Source organism: Erinaceus europaeus, chromosome 18 (genome assembly GCF_950295315.1).
Source record: "Erinaceus europaeus chromosome 18, mEriEur2.1, whole genome shotgun sequence".
Taxonomy (NCBI): Eukaryota; Metazoa; Chordata; class Mammalia; order Eulipotyphla; family Erinaceidae; genus Erinaceus; species Erinaceus europaeus.
Genome location: NC_080179.1, coordinates 73,157,946 through 73,176,904, shown reverse-complemented (window position 1 = coordinate 73,176,904; position 18,959 = coordinate 73,157,946). Strand labels below are relative to the sequence as shown.

The following is an 18,959-nucleotide window of genomic DNA, read 5'->3' as shown; positions in this document are numbered from 1 at the left end:
CCAGCTTTCTGGTCCTTTTTCCAGCCATGACAACCAATACCCAGACAATAACTTGGGTCCACCTGCATATCAGATGTCAGTCTCAGGAAAAAAACTGAAATTCTGTCTCCTTATGTAGACTCTACATTATACAATAATTTAGAAAATTTTTAAAGAAAGTATTTTAAAGGCAGAGCACAGATAGGAAAAAAAAGTTGCAGCAAAACTGATTTATAAATGATATAATTAGATATGAATGGTGGAACTTTTTAAAGCTAGAGGCAGAGAGAGAGGGAGGGAAAGAGAGAGAGAGAGAGAGACCATACCATTGAAGCTTCCTTCAATGTGATGGGGGCTGGGCTTGATCCTGGGCCAAGCATCTGGTAAAGCAGCGCTATTCAAGTGAACTATTTTGCCAGCCCAGGATGACGGGATTTATGTTTGAAAAACAAAAACAAAACAAAAAAAGTTAATCACATACATTGAACTTGATTAAAACTGATTACATATTTTCACCAGAATCAAAATGATTCTTACTGAGGTGCAGCTGACAGTAGTTTCGTACTACCACGTAATAGTTGGACTGACTTTGCAGAAAGATAGAAAGGAGATAGAGACAGAGAAAAAGGTAAACATGTCCGAGCATCTAAGCTTCCACCAATGATTTTTCTGAAACATGTGTTTTTAATTCTACAAATGTAAACAAGCTCTCCTAAGTTAAGTGTGTGAGGAGAAAAAATAACAACAAAACAATCACTAGCTAAGCATTCTGGTCCCCATAATTACATAAGTAGAAAAAGAATTTTGAAATGATTTCTTATTGTCATTAAACTCCATGTTATCCTTTAAAGGCCAAAGTGTTGCAAGTGTCCACAGACTTCTCCAGCTTGTGTGTCTGATGCTGAAAGCCCAGGTGCCATTTGTCTTTATTGTGACCTGTTGTTTAGACATTGTTGCTCTCTTAGCCTCAACTTTGTATAAACTATTTGATGCATTTGTATAAACTGTTTGCTGCACCAAGCTCATCGCCTCATTGGTAGTGAACATTATAACATGGATGTCTGCATGTCGAATTGAGTTTTCACTAAAAAAAAATGACAGATTTGTCAGCATAAACTGAGTCAGCTCTCTTTTTATAATTGGTCTTTTAAAATATTTTTTTATTTTGGATAGAGACAGAGAATTTGAGAGGGAAGCGAGTGCTAGGTAGACATCTGCAGCACTCCTTCACCACTTGGGAAGTTTCCTCTCTGCAGGTGACCTCACCGGATTGAACCAGGGTCCTTGTGTACTGGAACACGTGTGCTGTACTTGATGTGTCACCACCTTTTTGAAAGATTTATTTACTCATAATAGAGAGAAGAGAATGAGGAGCAGAATATCACTTTGGCACGTGATGCTGGGAATTGAACTCAGACCCCAATGCTTGGAAGTTCAGTGCTTCAGCACTGCACCAGCTCTGCTTTTTTTTTTTTTTTTTTTTTAGTATAAGCTGCATTTTGGTAATAAATACACTTTCTGGAGAAAATTATCGTTTTGTCATAAAAGAGTGCCCCAGCAGAGCACCATTCAAGAGTTCACTGGCTAAGGAGAAGGATGGAAAGGAGGTTCACTGAGAATGACAATTCATATTTCATTTCTACCAGGTCCTGAAGGAAAGCAAAACACAGTACGGTATAGACCTACCTAAAGCTGGTGTGGATAAAGCTGCCTTATTAACTTACACTGTGTTCTTAGCACTTGAAATGCACCATGGCGCTCCTGGACAAGAGAGACAGACAAGTGCACACCAGGAAGTAGGTGTGATGGGGTCAGGGTGGTAGCGCAAAGCACAAGGACCTGCTGAAGGATCCCAGTTCGAGTCCCCAGCTCCCCATCTGCAGGGGAGTCGCTTCACAAGTGGTGAAGCAGGTCTGCAGGTGTCTGTCTTTCTCTCCCCATCTCTGTCTTCCCCTCCTCTTTCCATTTGTCTCTGTCCTATCCAACAACAAGGACAACAATATTAACTACAACAATAATAATAAAAAAACAAGGGCAACAAGAGGTAATAGATAAATAAATACATATTTTTAAAAAATTAAAAAAAAACAGAACATTAAGTGACGTGTTCTCTTTAGATAAAAAACACATATAAAATGAAAACTTAATGTGATGACAAGCATCACAAACATGGTCTTTATCTTAAAAGGTACTTAACAAAAGCACTGATTCCTATCACTGATATTTTATAGAGATATTCTGAATGAATACAATAAAAGTGGTCTTTAGAATTAATTGAACAATATAAAACACAAGCCAGACACAAATTTACACACACTATTAAGACACTTTGCTGCTTGTCATTCAGCCCCTTAAATTCTTACAATAGCTTGCTTTTTAAGAGCAGCCTGAACATAAGAAGAGCTGATCTTATCTATTTCCATATTAGGGAAAAATAAAAATAAAATGGTGGACAGTCACTGAATACTCAAACAAAAGCTGCCTTAAGACGAAACTGAATTTTTGCTGCCCAACTGCACTGTAAATTTATTCAAGAGTTGCAGATACCAGCTCTGCAGTGACAGCTTGTGGGTAATATACCCATTGAAATCTTGCACTTCTTAAATTCTGAGTAGTTTTTCACATTGGTATGTAATTTCGACATGAGTACAACATTGCCTCCTCTGAGACTGTATTTGCCATTTCTAAGTGAAATGCAAGTAAAATGGTTGTGATCAGATAAGACCTTTCAATGGGTGGTAGGAAGCAATGTATGGGACCAGCATTTTCAGATTCAGAGAACTAAATTTGTACTCTGCTCTTTTTAAAAAAAATTTATTTATTTATGAGAAAGATAGGAGGAGAGAGAAAGAACCAGACATCACTCTGACATATGTGCTGCCGGGGATCGAACTCGGGACCTCACGCTTGAGATTCCAAAGCTTTATCACTGCACCACCTCCCGGACCACTATACTCTGCTCTTCACCTCTTAGCAAAATAAAAGTAAAAGGTAAAGTGTGTCCAGTTGCTTTTTAGTTGGAAGTCTTAGCCTCTTTGGTATTTATTTATTTATTTATTTATTTATTTATTTCAGGTTGTTTATAAGCATCATGCTGTAACTGCACCCATGGACTGTTTACTCTGCTTATTACCCCACAATCTTTGAGGCCCTATGGCCTCGAACCTACATAATCTTCCCAGTAGGAGGCAGTCCAAGCCCTTCTGTAAACTTTAGGCCTATGTTATGCTTCACGTAAACCAAATTATAAGAAAATTGAGTTGAGGTGAGAGTGTGCTCCCTTAATTACTAAGGAGGAGGTGTTGTTTCCCTCACTTTGTCAAAGATGTTCATGAGGCATGCCCTTTTCTCACTATCCTCTTCATTTTTACTGTAGGTATTATGGAATTTATCTTATTTAAGTATGAAACATAGTGATAAGTCATATAACTTATTTTTTTCCCATCAGGGTTATTGCTACAAGTTAGTACCTGCACAACAAATCTACCACTCCTAACCACCACTGATTTTTATTAATATTTTGTATTTCATAGGACATAGAGACATTGAGAGGGATGGAGAGAGGGAGAGAGAATAAGAGACACCTGAAACACTCCTTCACTCTCCTGAAACTTCCCCCTGCATGTGAACAACGGGGGCTTGAACCCTGTGGTTTCACACATGGCAATGTGTGTGTTCAATCAGGTGTACCACTGTCTGCCCCCCACAAGTTACATATCTCCAAAGAATCCATGTACATTACATATTGTCTAGTGAAGAATTTTTTCTCATTACTATGCCCTTTCCTTACATTTTGAGTGCTTTTCAGTTGAATATAATATTAAATTGTATTGACAATGAGTTCTAGGAATAGTGCTTGGGTAAGTCATGGTACCAAGTGTTCTCAGTCTTATTATCTGTAGGCAAAATGAGTCTGTTTTTAGAAGAAAAATCATCAATTTTCTTTATCCTTCCTAACCTTTGCCTATTGTGTCTTATTCATATCCTTGTACTTAGAAAATAAATTTAGAAGTAACTTATGAAACCACAAAAACATATATGATTTGTAACATAACAACATATCTTTCCCTTTGGGAAGTAAACATTTTTATGTATTCACACTCGACCACTGAACACAACCAAAAAATAAAGATGAAAGACATTTTTTTCTCCTTGAAGTAACTTATATAATATAGCAGAGTCTTTATAAAAGGTCATATTTCATTTCCATAAGGCAGATTATTTTATCCTAGAGGGCAAAGCACTGCCCATACTTTAATGTGAAGAATATTAAGAGGGACATTATCATTGGGAGGCAAAGTTATGAGAATCCTAAACTCATTACTAAATTTTACCTTTGAATATTTAAAATAGTGTGCAGAAGAGATATGATGCTATACCACATTATAAAATTTACACACATTTTTTTCAGTTTATTAAGAAATGCTGAAAGAACACTTAGGATATGCCAAGAACTATACTGATTACTGAGCATAAAGAAGTGAACAAAACTTACCAAGTCCTGGCTCTCATGGAGATTCCATTTACACCTCTATGGTGATATTGGGAGTATGCCACGTAAATGTGGATGACTGGGAAGGTGGAAAGGTGCCGGGCTAGCATGAGGGTGTTTCTTCCCTGGAATGCGCTCTCTGGGTTGGAGAGAACTCTACCAGAGCCAACCTGGGCTGCTGCTTACTCAGTGACGCTGGAGAGGAACCAGGAACTTGTGGCTGAGCGGGAATGCAATGCAATGCCTTTATTGAAACGCCTTTATCCCTTTTAAAATGGAAGTGGCAGGTCGGAAGAGGAAATGGCTAGGAGAGGGGGTGGAGAGAAGAAAAGAGTGGGAAGGTAGCAAGCTTCCAACTAACCAGTGGAGATTAAACCAATACCCTGCAGGCAAAACAATGATTACGTAAATAGACCACAGCATCAAGCAATGCAGGGGACCTGGCATAATGAGCAACAGAAAAATAAAGAATTAAACAGAGAGCTTATCAGAGCATGTACAGGGAATAAGACCTATGTGGAGACAAGGAAAGGAAACCTTAAGGCAGAAACTTGCGATTTGCTTGGTTGGAGATACAGTTAGGAAGGTGTGTGTATGTCTCGATAAAGTACTGAAGTGTCATTCATGAATCACCTTTAATACCACCTGGAGAAGATGGCTTAGAGAAACACATGGAGGGGGTAGAGCAGAGAAGTGGCATCAGTTGTGTCTGATGAATCGCTATGGCTGTTATACTGAGAATAGTGGAGAGGTTAGGAAATCAGGAAACTAATTATAGGCAGTTAGCAGTTACAAAGGTTAGAGGTAGTGAGTGACACACCGTGGATGTGGTATTTGGTTGTTTTCTAGTTATATCACAAATACAAAAAATCAAGGGAATTTGCTGAGGGACTGAAAGACAAAAGAGAAAGGGGAAAGATGAACTGAGATCTCTGAATGGAGCGGGCAGTGGCACACCTGGTTAAGCCAACATAGTCGTATGCGGAAAGACAGGATAAGCGCAAGAACCCTCGGTCCAGTCCCCAGCTCCCCTCACCCCTGCTCGCATTAGTTGCAACGGATTAGAAACCGTAAGGAAAGTCTGAGATCACTGAAAACACGTGTTATTTAGCTCCATGGGTGCGAAATGTATAAAATGACACATTGTGAATGCAGTCATGATTTTAATTTGTTATACTGAATGCGCTAATATTTTTGAACAAAGACATGCCAGGTATTGCTTTCTGGGTTCTCCGATATTTTCACGCCGGCTTCTCTATGTCAGACATTCTAACGTGCTCAAACCATCTGAGCGTTCTTCAAGGAGTCTCTTGTGGCAGAGAATTCATACAGTTTTCATTCTTCCCTGTATTTTTGGTATGGCTAGTATGAACTTTCAAATACTCAAAATGCTGTTGCAATATGTCAAGTTTTGAAAAATTGGTGATTAACCATTTTTCTACATACATTATGTAGGATTGATAGATTCAGAATAAGCAGCACAGATTGTGCAAAAACAAAACAAAACAAAACAGTCTTGCATGTTAAAGCGTTGTAAGTATAATGGAGGATGCTGTGCAGGGATATCTCAGCATACATTAAGAAGGGCAAGGGGGAAAAAAAAGGGAATGAACTAACGCCTGTTAAGCTACACAGCTTACTCAGCGGGCTGCCATCACTTTGAAGCAACGATTTACCGCGTGCCAGGAGTCACAGTTTCCTTTGAAGAACTTTGCTGTATTCTACACATTTTTTCTTTAGGAAAAAAAGAATAACCTAACATTCATCATCATAATATTATCATTTGGACTCATCAGCAGCGCTTCCTGGACAGTTCACTTGCTTTTTCATCAGATGACCCAGATTCTAGTCCATCCCCAGAGCATTCGAGGGAGCTTCAGTGCTGTGGTGTTTTTACCTCTCTCCCTCTTGTCTTTTTCACTTTCTTTCCATCTAAAAAGTCAGCCAAGCACAATGAAATCCCAGAAATGACAAACAAAAGTTTTGAGACGTTCAGAAAGGACCAGAGACCTCAAGGTGACAAGACAGCAGTCGCTTAAGGAATAGACAGAAATGAATGCCCTAAGTTAGAGAACCGCACTAATCTAAAACCACAAGAGGAAGAAATGTTTTTTCAGAAAATACCCTTTTCATTTTAAAGAAGTGTGTGTGATGTGGGGGGCATAATATGTTTGTGAGTGAGAGATACAGAATTTGTGTGAGGCCAAATCGACTACTGTTTCTGGCACAGCATTTCAGCAAAATGTGAGGAACAAAGACTCAGCACCTTTTCCTCCAGAGAATGCTTATTCTCCCCCCTCCACTTTCCTTTAGCTGCTGAGTATACTCTTACTAATAAAAGAAAAATACATTTAGGGAGTCAGGAGATAGTGCAGCAGGTTAAGCGCAGGTGGCACAAAGCGCAAGGTCCAGTGGAAGGATCCCGGTTCGAGCCCCCGGCTCCCCACCTGCAGGGGAGTCGCTTCACAGGCGGTGAAGCAGGTCTGCAGGTGTCTGTCTTTCTCTCCCCCTCTCTGCCTTCCCCTCCTCTCTCCATTTCTCTCTGTCTTATCTAATGACGACAACAGTAACAGCAATAATAACTACAACAACAATAAAAAAGACAACAAAAGGGAAAATAAATATAAAAAATACATTTAGAGCAACTTTATGGGCATCTTAACTGGTGTCAAGCATAAAATTTATTAGCACCAATTTTATTGAAGGAGTTTTCTTCATATTCATGTCTTCTGTCCATGTATTTTGAACACAAAGAGTTTTAAGATGGAAATAGAACATACAAAAGAAAGTCAATTATGGTTGTAAACCATATTTCATGTGCCATCATTTATAGTAAACAGTACCAATTAGTTTAATTAAAAGTTAAATTGATGTATAATGAATTGATTCTCCTGGTGAATGAATAATTTATATATCATAGTATAGCCTTGAATATAGTATTTTAATATATCATTTAAAAGGGAATAGTGTGGAATGACAACCCTTCAGCTTCATTACTCGGGTGAGACCTTTCCTTTCATAGTATACTCTAATTCCATCTCAGGTGGTTCACTTTCTAACAAAGTCCCAAAACCTAGATATACACCAGTTTCTATGAGAGAGAGCATTTTCACACGTATCCATAAACTACTGCAAAATATATACCTGAAAGCAGAAGTACACTAGAGTTTTCAGTGAGTACCCCCCTAACACTTCCTCTCCACTATTCCAAGCTTGGGATCCATGATTGCTCAACGATTTGTTTGGCTTCCTATGTTAACTCTCTTTTCAGTTACCAGGTTCCAGATGCCATCAGGATGCCGGCCAGGCTTCCCTGGACTGAAGACCCCACCATGTGTCCTGGAGCGCCGCTTCCCCAGAGACCCACCCTACTAGGGAAAGAGAGAGGCAGACTGGGAGTATGGACCGACCAGTCAACACCCATGTTCAGCGGGGAAGCAATTACAGAAGCCAGACCTTCCACAATGACCCTGGGTCCATGCTCCCAGAGGGACAGAGAATGGGAAAGCTATCAGGGGAGGGGGTGGGATATGGAGAATGGGTGGTGGGAATTGTGTGGAGTTGTACCCCTCCTACCCAATGGTTTTGTTAATTAATCCTTTCTTAAATAAAAAATAAAGAAAAAAGAAAAGGGAATAGTGACTTAACTAAATTCTTCAAATGCCAAAGAACTGAAAACTAGGGCTAACACTTTGTCAGTTCTCTGAGGCAGAAGCGAGAAGTAATAGTAAAGAAAAGAGGAACTCTGTAGAGGGTGGGTAGACAACATAATGCTTAAGCAATGACTTCCACGTTTGAGACTCTGAGCTCCCAGGTTCAACTCCCAGCACTACCATCAGCCAGAGCTGAACAGTGTTCTGTTCAGTCTCTAACCTTTCTTTCTTTCTTTCTTTCTGTCTTCCTCCCTTCCTTCCTTTCTTTCTTCCTATCTTTCTTTCTCCCATTTTTCTTTTACTCTGTGTCTCTCTTATTAAGTAAATTTATAGATATTTTTTAAGTGACTGTATAGCTTACATGACACAGAAGGTGACTAAGGATTGAGATTTCACCATCCAGTTTGGGACTAAGATGAACATTATCCTCAAATAGTTGTAGGAGTGAACTAAGTCCCCCAAAAGAGAAGCTTTTAATATGTAGTATGATTTGACTTTTGCAATTTAGTTTAATCTTGTTTCTTCTGATTTCAAGTATTTAAATTGAATTTACATGTTCTCTTCTTTTTTGTTTAAATAATTCAATGGACAATTTGATTTTTCCACTTCTATAAAACTTGAAACATAATTTGTACTATGAGTTTACTACTTAGGATTAACTCTGCATGTGGTCTTGTTGATGCAGGAATCCGACGGAGTTTCCATGAATGCCCAGTAGAAACAGTGCGTTTATAAAAACAATTATAATATTTCATAGTGAAGACATTTTATAAAGCATATACATTTTCTCTTTTTTCAACCACTGTGACAAGAAAAAATTAAAATGTCCCCCCATTAATCCTGTGAAAAGAGGGCAATAGAGAATTTTTTTAAAGCAAACAAATTATTCTTTTTCCAGTTGCTCTGATGTTTAATAATAGTTTTCTGTTATTGAAATTTTTATGTGCTTCCTTGATCTGATACAAATTTTAGTAGGGAAATAAGCAAACATTCCTAAAAATGAACTATAAACAATTGTGTCTTAGAATACTAAAAGGATTTTAAAACTTTCAATTCAACAAAGTTACTATTTCCCTCATTGAAATAATGGAAAAACAAAAGTGTCGACACTTGCAGGACTCAGGGGGAAATAGTCTTCATGTCCCCAAGGTCATGTTCCTCAATAGCCACTGTTGGGATCTGCTTCCGCTACAGTCCTGCATGGTAGGCACCATTTTGTCTTCTTCAGAGGGTTCGTCAAGACACTGGTTACTGTTAACATGCCTCAAGGTGAGTCTCTGTGAAAGATAATAACAATCAGCGCAACCTGTTTTAGCTGTATCTCCACCAGCACATTGAATCAAACATACTCTTTAGAAAAATTCTTTAAGACTTTTTAAATTTGTCTTAATACAAACACCATGACACATTTGGAAGAAATCAAACATTGGTGCATGGCTTAATCATTAAAACACTTCCATTGCATATAGCAATATGTCAGCATTGTTTGATATACCTGTACTGTGGATGACTGAGAGATTGGCTGACATTTACTATACATGGACCTCACATTCAGCCAGCTCCCTTTGCAAAAAGGCAGCTTGAAGGCTTTAAGTTCAGTTGCAATTTACAAATATTATTAAACTTCAACCAAAGCATAGTTTTCTTTGTTATTCAGTAACCATGTGGTAGCACACAGATATCACAATTGTGACCCGGCTGAACAAACTTGTTCCCATTTAAAAAGATTAAACAAAGCAAAGTAGCTGTGATTTAGACACATTCACTGTAGCATAAGGATTGTCTGGTTATGAAAAAAGACTTTCATCTCAGAAGCTTCTGAGGTCCCAGGTTCAATCCTCAGTAAGCCAGAGATGAGTAGTATTCTGGTTAAAAAAAAAAAAAACAGAGAGGGGGAGAGAAAGACAGACCCCTGCAGACCTGCTTCACTGCCTGTGAAGCGGCTCCCCTGCATGTGGGGAGCCGGGGGCTGGAACCAGGATCCTCACTCCAGTCCTTGCGCTTTGCACCATCTGCACTTAACCCACTGTGCTACCTCCCGGCTCCCCAAACTACTCTTATTTTTAATACTATGTAATAGAAAAAGCAGCTAGTTTAGAGTTGGATACATCTGTGAATTCATACTCCCCTGCTCACTATCTGTGAAAATCTGTACAAGCCACAAAATCATTCCCAGGAATCTTTGGCAGATTTCATTGCTTACTGAACAGGCATTCACAAATTACAAGAGAAAAAGCACTTTATTATCATAATTATATCTAACCCACCACCATAATTAAATGCTTACACATATTTTACTTCATAAACATATAGAAAATTATATGTTACTCAGTCTTCAACAATCTACTTGCTTAAAGTTTCAGGTTAAAGTGGTGAATTCTAGAAAGAATATGCTACAATTGAGTGTAAAGTATATGAATTAAATCTCACCAGATCAAAACTCAGTGATCCAAAAATAACCGAGATCTTGGCTGTGTTACTTTTACATTGATTTTTACAGCTCTAATGCAAAAGCACTTGCCATACAAATATGTCTACACTTATCCTAAAATAGAGCTGGTGTCATAGTATATCCCATCAAGTAAGTTTCTACATATAAACATCAGAAAGAAAAAAAAAAAAACAGAAAAACACTGATAACTTAATGGTAAACACTATTTAATGTGTACAGTTTCCAGATTAACAAGCAGCATAGAAATATAAGACAGAAAAAAATAAAGCCATCAATAGCACAAAAAGATATTTTCAAGAAGTTTTCAGACGTCAGCAACAGAATATAACAAGACTCCGAAAATGCATTCAATAAAATCTGAAAAACAAACTTTCAAAATTATCAGAGAAAGTTATCAGTAGGATTCTCAAATATGTTTCTAAAAACTTCCATTCTTGTGTCGTTACTTAGAAGCCATTTTTGCAAAGGGTTATCATTACACGTTTCCGCAGTGGGGATTCTGGAGGCCACCGGCTCCTTGACTTATTGAGAGACAGGACTGGGTGACTGTGTGAAGAAAAGTGTGGGTCTGTTTGGCAAAGAGAATAACGCATAATGACAAAACGAAGTACAAAGGCAGCAATCAATCAATCATTCTTGGCAACCTACGATTTCCACTGGATACGCATGGAAGGCACACATCAAAATCACTGTGTCCATGGAGCTGCCAGTTGAATTCGTTAGACAGCTTTAGTGTCAGCTGCATTTAGGAGGAATAAATGAAGATCAAATACAATATAGAGAAGAGCCTCACCCACCTGCAGGGAGGAAGCTTCAGGCGTAGTGAAGCAGTGTTGCAGGTTATCTCCCTCTCTGTATCTCCCCCTTCCCTTTCAATTTCTCTCTGTCCTATTAAATATTTTTCTTAAAAGGGAGAGGGGAGGGAGAGAGAAAGGTTTGAGATCAAATGAGGAAATTAAAAAAATTTTTTTTATATATTTATTTATTTTCCCTTTTTGTTGCCCTTGTTTTTCATAGTTGTTGTAGTTATTATTGTTGTTGATGTCGTCGTTAGATAGGACAGAGAGAAATGGAGAGAGGAGGGTAAGACAGAGGGGGAGAGAGAAAAGGTAGACACCTGCAGACCTGCTTCACCGCCTGTGAAGCGACTCCCCTGCAGGTGGGCAGCCAGGGGCTCCAACCGGGATCCTTACGCGGGTCCTTGCGCTTTGCACCACATGCGCTTAACCTGCTGCGCTACCGCCCAAGGAAATGTTTTTAACAAATCACCTTCTCGGGGATAGAAAAGCTTATATTCTTTATGCTCATCAAATTAACAAAGTATGTTAATGAGCTATTCAGTGAATGAGATTTCAAAATTGATTAGCCCAGAGAATTTTCAGTTAAGATCTCTGGACTCCTCATTCCTTTGACTTAGGTTTAAATGAGTGCCAGGGGAAACTCTAGCAACGAATAGCTTTTTGACTTTGCTTTATTTGTGCTACATGACACTCAGACTATTTACGCTCTTCTATACGTTCACCTGTTAGTCTTAAAGGGATCTTACTACGCATCGCCATAACCTTCTGTCAGTCAAGATGAATAGCAAAGAGAAAAAAAGAAGATCCGCTCTATCTGGTTTCATAACGGTGCACAACTGATCATGACTTTATTTATCTGTTTCTGGCTTTACACATATTTCCTCTGCAGGAACTTTGGCTCCAGAAAGACCACAGATCATAGTCACCACATTATCAACCCCAGTGCCAAGCAATGCAAAGTACTCTGTAAATTCATTAATTCAACCATGCTATAAATACCCATGGACTAAATAAACTCTGCTGGAATTAAATGGCATTTCCTGGGCAGTTTAATAGATACAAGCCCTTGGATTTACCTTTGGAAGGACTTCTATCCTACAGTAAAATGGGGACTAAGTGACTTACAAAGATAGGAGAAGCAACCTTTTCATGAATTTTATTTTGAATAACACCATTCATTCCATAGATATGTTTTTTAAGCAGACTTATTTTTTAAGGTTACTAACCAAATTTGAATTCTCTACCGTAAGGGATTTAATTTTTTTTTTTTTTTTGGTGGCAAAGTCTCATGAGTGTACAATAGTAACTTTCTTATGGAAACTTTTTCATTTTAATTTCACACATAGAGACTGGAAGAGGAGAGATACCACAGCACTGTTCTGCCCTCCCGGGAGCATCACTAGCATTGTAGTGCTCTCACGTGGCGCTTTGGGCCACCTGCGCTTAACCTGCTGCGCTACCACCCGACTCCCTGGTTTTTTACTTTTAGAATGAAATTTTCCTTATAAATGTCTTGTTAATATTGAAGATCCTAGTTGTTGTGATTGTGCATGTCATCTGACATAAACAAGAAACTAAATATAGTTCTTGGCATACAGCATAAACAGCGTCCCAACCCACTATACTCATGAAGTGTAGAACCACGACATATATGCGATATAAAAATTTCCATAAAGAATACATTTGCAGATGGGTAGGAGTGTTCTGTTCTCCTGGGTAGGGATCTGCTTTGCTATGGGTCTGACCCAGGTTGGAGCCCCTCCCTTCATATCCAGTGCTGGGATCTAGTTTTCTCTGTGTGTGTCCTCTCTGTCTGAAAAAAGTCAGGAGTGGCAAGAAAAAAAAAACTTATTACATTGCCTCCCAAAATCTTTATCACATCAATAATTATTTAAAAAGTTAAAAGAACTTTCATTCTAGGTACTTCCCTTTTTTTTTAAATTAGAGTTCTCAGATAACTTCATGAGATAAATTTTTCATTTAAAAAACACAGTAATTTTATTTAAATTTTCTTTCATTTTAAATAGTTATTTATTGATATATATTCTCCTATGTTGTTTATTTAAGAACTCGGGAAGTTTTATATTGGCTGTGTGTTTTTTCTATTGGTAATACTTATTAAATAAATGGGTCTTGTCATGTTTACTGAAAATGCCTCTGACAGCTTCTGGAAACTGTCATATAAACTCAGTTTTTAAGACTATGTGACACATGGGTTGACATATAGCACATAGCGAACTGTCTTTTCCTATTTCCTTTATCTTAAATGATTACTAGAAATCAGTGTAATGTAAACTCAAGTTAGAATTGATTTTTGTTTTCAATACAGCATTGTTAATTGTTTTCTCTGATGTGTAAAGCAGTAGTGTCTCCTGGGAGTTAGAAAATGATCATTCTATTTAAAGTCATCTATGAAAAAAAAAATGAAGGACTCTTGTCTTTAAACATTATATTCTGAAGGTGATATTACTACTGAAAATAAACTGAAACCAGGTTAGGGAAGCAGCTTATGTAACAAAACAAGATCAAATGTTATAGAAAATTTAGATAATACCTTTGGTTCCTTGTATTTTTAAGCACTAAGTAAAAAATTGTTACTTTTACACAGGATGAGGCTTAGACTAGCTGTGGTGTACTGCAGAAGCTTGTCAAGGACAGGACTCCAAAGAGGAACTGAAATGGGAGCGAGCTGGAAGGTATTGGGTAACCCAGTGCACCTTGGCAAGGAAGGACCCAAATTGGTGGTGGGTGTGGTGTGCAAACAGACAGGTACCACAGGGAGATAAGAAATTGATTCCTTAGCTGTAACAGAAAGTTAAATATCTGAAACAGTCCAAATTGACTCTCATTTTGTTCACTGTCATATGTAATAACAGTTACTTGCGTTTCCTTTGAATCTTTTAGTACCATAGTTTAAACTGACATCTGTATTATTAGTTCTTCAGTGAATCAGTCATTTTTCGTTTATTACAATATAAACACCCCCCCCCAAATCATTTGATTAGGAGAAACGATTTGCAAGACAGTAACTATCATGCGATGCACTGTTACAGCTATTTAATTTAACAGAAAATCCAACAAGTTTTACACTATTGATTAAGAATAATTGGACAGTTATTTAAACATTGAAATAATAGTGTTGTTATTTAAAACAATCTCTCACAAGGTGACCAATAGGTCAGTAGCATAGAATTTGATGTTGATAGAATATAATAAGCTAATAATCCGATGCTTTTAACAAAGAACTAAAAATGCAAATTATCAGCTAGAGATCTATTCACTATGTGATTCTACATGAAGAATTACAAATATGAGTTAATGGAAATGCAGAAAGGCAGTGCATTTCCCGTATAGCCCCATACCTGGCCTTCAAAAGGCAAAACAAACCGCTGCTTTTACTAGGAATTCGACACAGGGAAATGGCTGTGTTGCCAGTAACATGTGACTTACCTTGACATTATATTCCCATTTACCTGCTTTCTGATAACGGTAAATGAAAGAAGGTGTTGAGGATATCTAAATGTAATTTTCTATTATCTTTATAAACATGAATTCAACATTTTACATACAGAAAAATCTTCCTTAGATTGTGACCCTTGGGGATATTTGATACAAGGGACTTCTTTTTAGCAACCTGTTTCCCTTTTTGTTGTCCTTTGTCGCAGTGTTTGTTAAGTGTAAGAGTTCTGTTATAAAATTAGGTTCTCACTAAGAACCGCCCTGCCTGCAGGGCATTGGTTTAATCCCCACGGTTCGAACTCTCTATTGGCTCCACCCCCTCTCCTAGACACACCCTGATTTTCACCACTCTCTTTTCACTCCACCCTCTCTACATCACATCCTGTTTCCACCCTACATCACATCCTGTTTCCACCCTATGAGAATAAATTGGCTTGCTGCTCTTCTGATAATACACACTTGGGATTGCCTTCCAGCTCCAAAGGTCCCAGAGTCTCTCTCCTGCTACACTAGCCTGGCACGAGTTCCTGATCCCTCTCCCACGCAGCAGCCTAGGTTGGCTCCAGCTGAGTTCTCTCCAACCCAGAGAGCACTTGCTTGGGAAGAAGCACCCTCAGGCTATCCCAGAAAGTTGCACGTGCACATGCAGAAAGGAATGTGAGTGTGTGCACTTAGTGCAGGGAAATGTGTATGTCACAGGGATTGGAACACAGTAGTGATGATATCCAAAGAGAATACAAGGAAACCTGAATCAAGTTGGAAGGACAGACAACAGACCTTTCTGAACATAAATGTTTATATTTTAGGTCCCCCTCTTGCAATTCCTTACAATGTGCACTCATAACTATTGATAATTTTCAGCCTCGTGGCAATAGCCTTTGAACCATGCATTCAGGTGATTCACCCGACAGTTGCTTGAAATGCTGAGAAATCTTGCAGTTTTGCTCAGATCGCTCTCACACTGAACTAATTTAATGAGAATAAAATGACTGGTAACAATGGAGAGAGAGATTTATTCGAGGTCTAGGCCCAACTTGTGTGTTTGGGAATCTCAGGACTCCCCGATTAGGGCCCCAACTGATGGGGTGGCCTTATGGTGACTAGAGAGTAATAGTTAAAGTACTGGCATTGCTTTTTATTTTTGCCTCCTGGGTTATTGCTGGGGATCAGTGCCTGCACCATGAATCCACTGCTCCTGGAGGCCACTTATCCCCCCTTTTGTCACCCTTGTTGTTGTGGTTATTATTGTTGTTGTTGATGTCATTCGTTATTGGCTAGCACAGAGAGAAATGGAGAGAGGTGGGGAATACAGAGAGGGAGAGAGAAAGATAGACACCTGCAGACCTGCTTCACCATCTGTGAAGCAACTCCCCTGCAGGTGGGGAGCCAGGGACTCGAACCTGGATCCTTATGCCGTTCCTTGCGCTTTGTACCACATGTGCTTAACCCACTGTGCTCCCCACCTGCAGTATAATGTTATAGAAATATTACTGAATCTAGTGCCAGAAACCCAGGGTGTGAAAATCTAGACAAGGCATTTTAACACTTTAAGCTCCAGTTTACTAGTATGAGTAAAACAAATAAGAATAGTATTATTTTAAAGATTGTTGTAAGGGTTATACAAGAAAACAGATGTAACAGTAGAGACTCAAAAAACATTTGAAAGTTCAAATAAAATTCTCTGCTCTCATGCCACTGAAGCTGGTATTACTACAACGCTACTGCTATTTATGATCCTGAAACTGAGCAAACAATAGGAGACAAGACTATGAAACACCACAACTTTCCACACTACGAGGCCCATAACAGTACCAATATGTAGACCTCTTTGATGACTTTATTAGGCCCTAGATACCCTGCCTCTGCCACTGGTGCTGTGAACTTTGTGCTTGGTTTCTTTCTGTATCAAGGGTGAAAGGGGAGAACTGAAAGGCTTTTTACTGCACTGTGATTCCTTGAACCCTGCCAAATTCTGCTTTGAAACTATACCAGCCCACAGGCTTCTCCAAAAGTAGTGTTGTCCTTGATGTCAACAGTGTATAATCATATAAAGAAGTTACACCAGTCATTCACTACTTTCCTCTGGTTGGAAAAGTAGAATGGAGGTACCTGGCAATTACTCTCTGTCCATTGTCAACATCTCTGGCCAAAATCTCTTGTCTACCTCCAGTCCCTCCCAGAGCCCTTGTCCTCTTCTAAAGTGCATCTATGCATTTTCCTTAATTGGGAATATTTTTCAACTGTGTAGAAAAAAAAGAAAAAGGACAGTAACAACAAATGTTGGAGAAGTTGTGGGGATAGAGGGACACTGCCCCTTCTAATGTATGGCATTCTCACAGAAGTAGTATCTCACTGATATTACTTTTTTTATTTCTTTATTAGGGGATTAATGTTTTATACTCTACAGTAAAATACAGTCGTTTATACATGTGTAACATTTCTCAGTTTTCCACATAACAATTCAATTCCCACTAGATCCTCCTCTGTCATCATGTTCTAAGACCTGAACCTCCAGCCCCAAGTCTTTTACTTTGGTGCAATACATCAATGTTGTCTCGATTTGCATTTCTTTGATAGTCAGTGACTTTGAGAAGAGCAAGAACCTAATGACCTCACTTAGAGGCATCAAGAATTTAGGCAACTTAAGCAACAAGAACAGAAAAGGCAAACAAAGTAAAACTTGAACCGGGTTTGTTGTATTGCAAAAAAAAAAAAAAAAAAGCAAAGGACTCTGGGGACAAAGGGGAGAGAGGGAATTATAGGTGGAGGGAGGGCTCTGTTGTATGATGGCTGAAAAGGACATAGGCTGAGGGGAGAGCATGTCTGACAGACACCTAGTATGAGTAGATGAGAAACTGTAGCTGAAAAATCATTAACCTCTAATGATTAATAACGTCATAAAAGGAAACAGCAGTAGAGGTATCTCAGATTTCTAGTTGCTAACAGTTCCCAGGTGATACTACCAGACTCAGAAATCACACTTTGTTTAGCAATAGTTGGGACAGTCCTGTAGGTTATAGTGACACTAAACTAAAATCTTAAATAAAAAAAACTTCTAAAAATAAGTATTATATTTTAGGGTCTTTAAAAATTCTTTTTCTGACCTCTTTACAAAATCTACCTTGTATATAAAAGCTGAAATTTCCAGAAATGTAGTGTATCATCACTATAATTATTGTTATGTCATGTGATTTCTCTGTGTTCTGACTCACATATATAGGTTTATTTGATTGAACTTGGAATCTTGTAGGGAACTGTGAGGATTCAGTAGAGCTTGGTGGGACCCCCCCATTGAAAGGTGGGTGCCTGAGGGGCACGATCAATCCATTCAGTCTCTCTCTACTAAGAGGTTGAGCAAGGAGGGACATGGCCTCCAGGATCTGCCCCGCCTATCAGCCTCCCTGCCTCACAGTAGCCCACTCCACTCTCTTATAATCTCCATAATCATTGCTTTGCGTGAAAGTCCCCTCCCTACTTCCCCACCCATTCCATTCCTTTGATCATATCTGATCTATCTTCTCTCTGCCCTCAGGACCCCCCTCTGGCTGCTGGTTACTGATAACCTTGCTTTCTCGTTCCTTTATCCAATTAAACCTCTGGCTCAACAATTATCGGAAAAGTCCTGACCCTCCCCAGACCCTTCACCTCCCTACCATATATGGTGTACACATGTCAGTTCCTCCTACAACCCCTTATAAGGCCTGCCTTGCTGTTCAATAAACAGATTGTTCATCAGACATTCCTCTGGTGATCTCTTGTTGTGTCTCTAGCTATGAACACTGAGAAAGACCCAGTTGACTCACTCCTGCTTCCTTGGAACATTCTCCTAGGCCCCTGCACCTAGTGTGAAACATGGCAGGTACGCCAGGAGTCTGTGCCCAAGAGAGGCCTCCCCACAAGAAGTATGGCAGAATCTCACACATGTACAGTTATTACTGAGGTGCTTCCTGGTCCATTGTTTTATTTTCTGAGAGAGAGGAAGAAAGAGATGAGAGACACCACATAACTTCCTGCTATACTATTATTTTCAGGACCAAGGCATCACGAATACATGATCACACCACTCCCTGCTGACTCATTTCACTGTCTTTTTGTTGTGGCCTACAGATGCATATAAAGAGCTA

At 38.9% G+C, this 18,959-nt stretch overlaps 1 protein-coding gene and 1 long non-coding RNA gene across 5 annotated transcripts in view; one reads left to right on the top strand and one right to left on the bottom strand.

Moving 5' to 3' along the window:
• LOC132534283 (uncharacterized) overlaps nt 1-18,959 on the top strand; it is a 125,140-nt gene that overhangs the window by 88,566 nt on the left and 17,615 nt on the right. Inside the window, exon 2 of the long non-coding RNA XR_009546008.1 lies at nt 13,985-14,072. This is a non-coding gene — a long non-coding RNA (uncharacterized LOC132534283). The remainder of the gene's footprint in view (nt 1-13,984; nt 14,073-18,959) is intronic.
• The window catches only part of GALNT13 (polypeptide N-acetylgalactosaminyltransferase 13), a 555,668-nt gene continuing 545,110 nt past the window's right edge, over nt 8,402-18,959 (bottom strand). For all 4 annotated transcript variants that reach the window (XM_060178155.1, XM_007520879.3, XM_060178154.1 and 1 more), the window contains one exon: nt 8,402-9,401. In XM_060178155.1, coding sequence (XP_060034138.1) covers nt 9,261-9,401 — 141 coding nt within the window. In that variant the 3' untranslated portion in view covers nt 8,402-9,260. The remainder of the gene's footprint in view (nt 9,402-18,959) is intronic.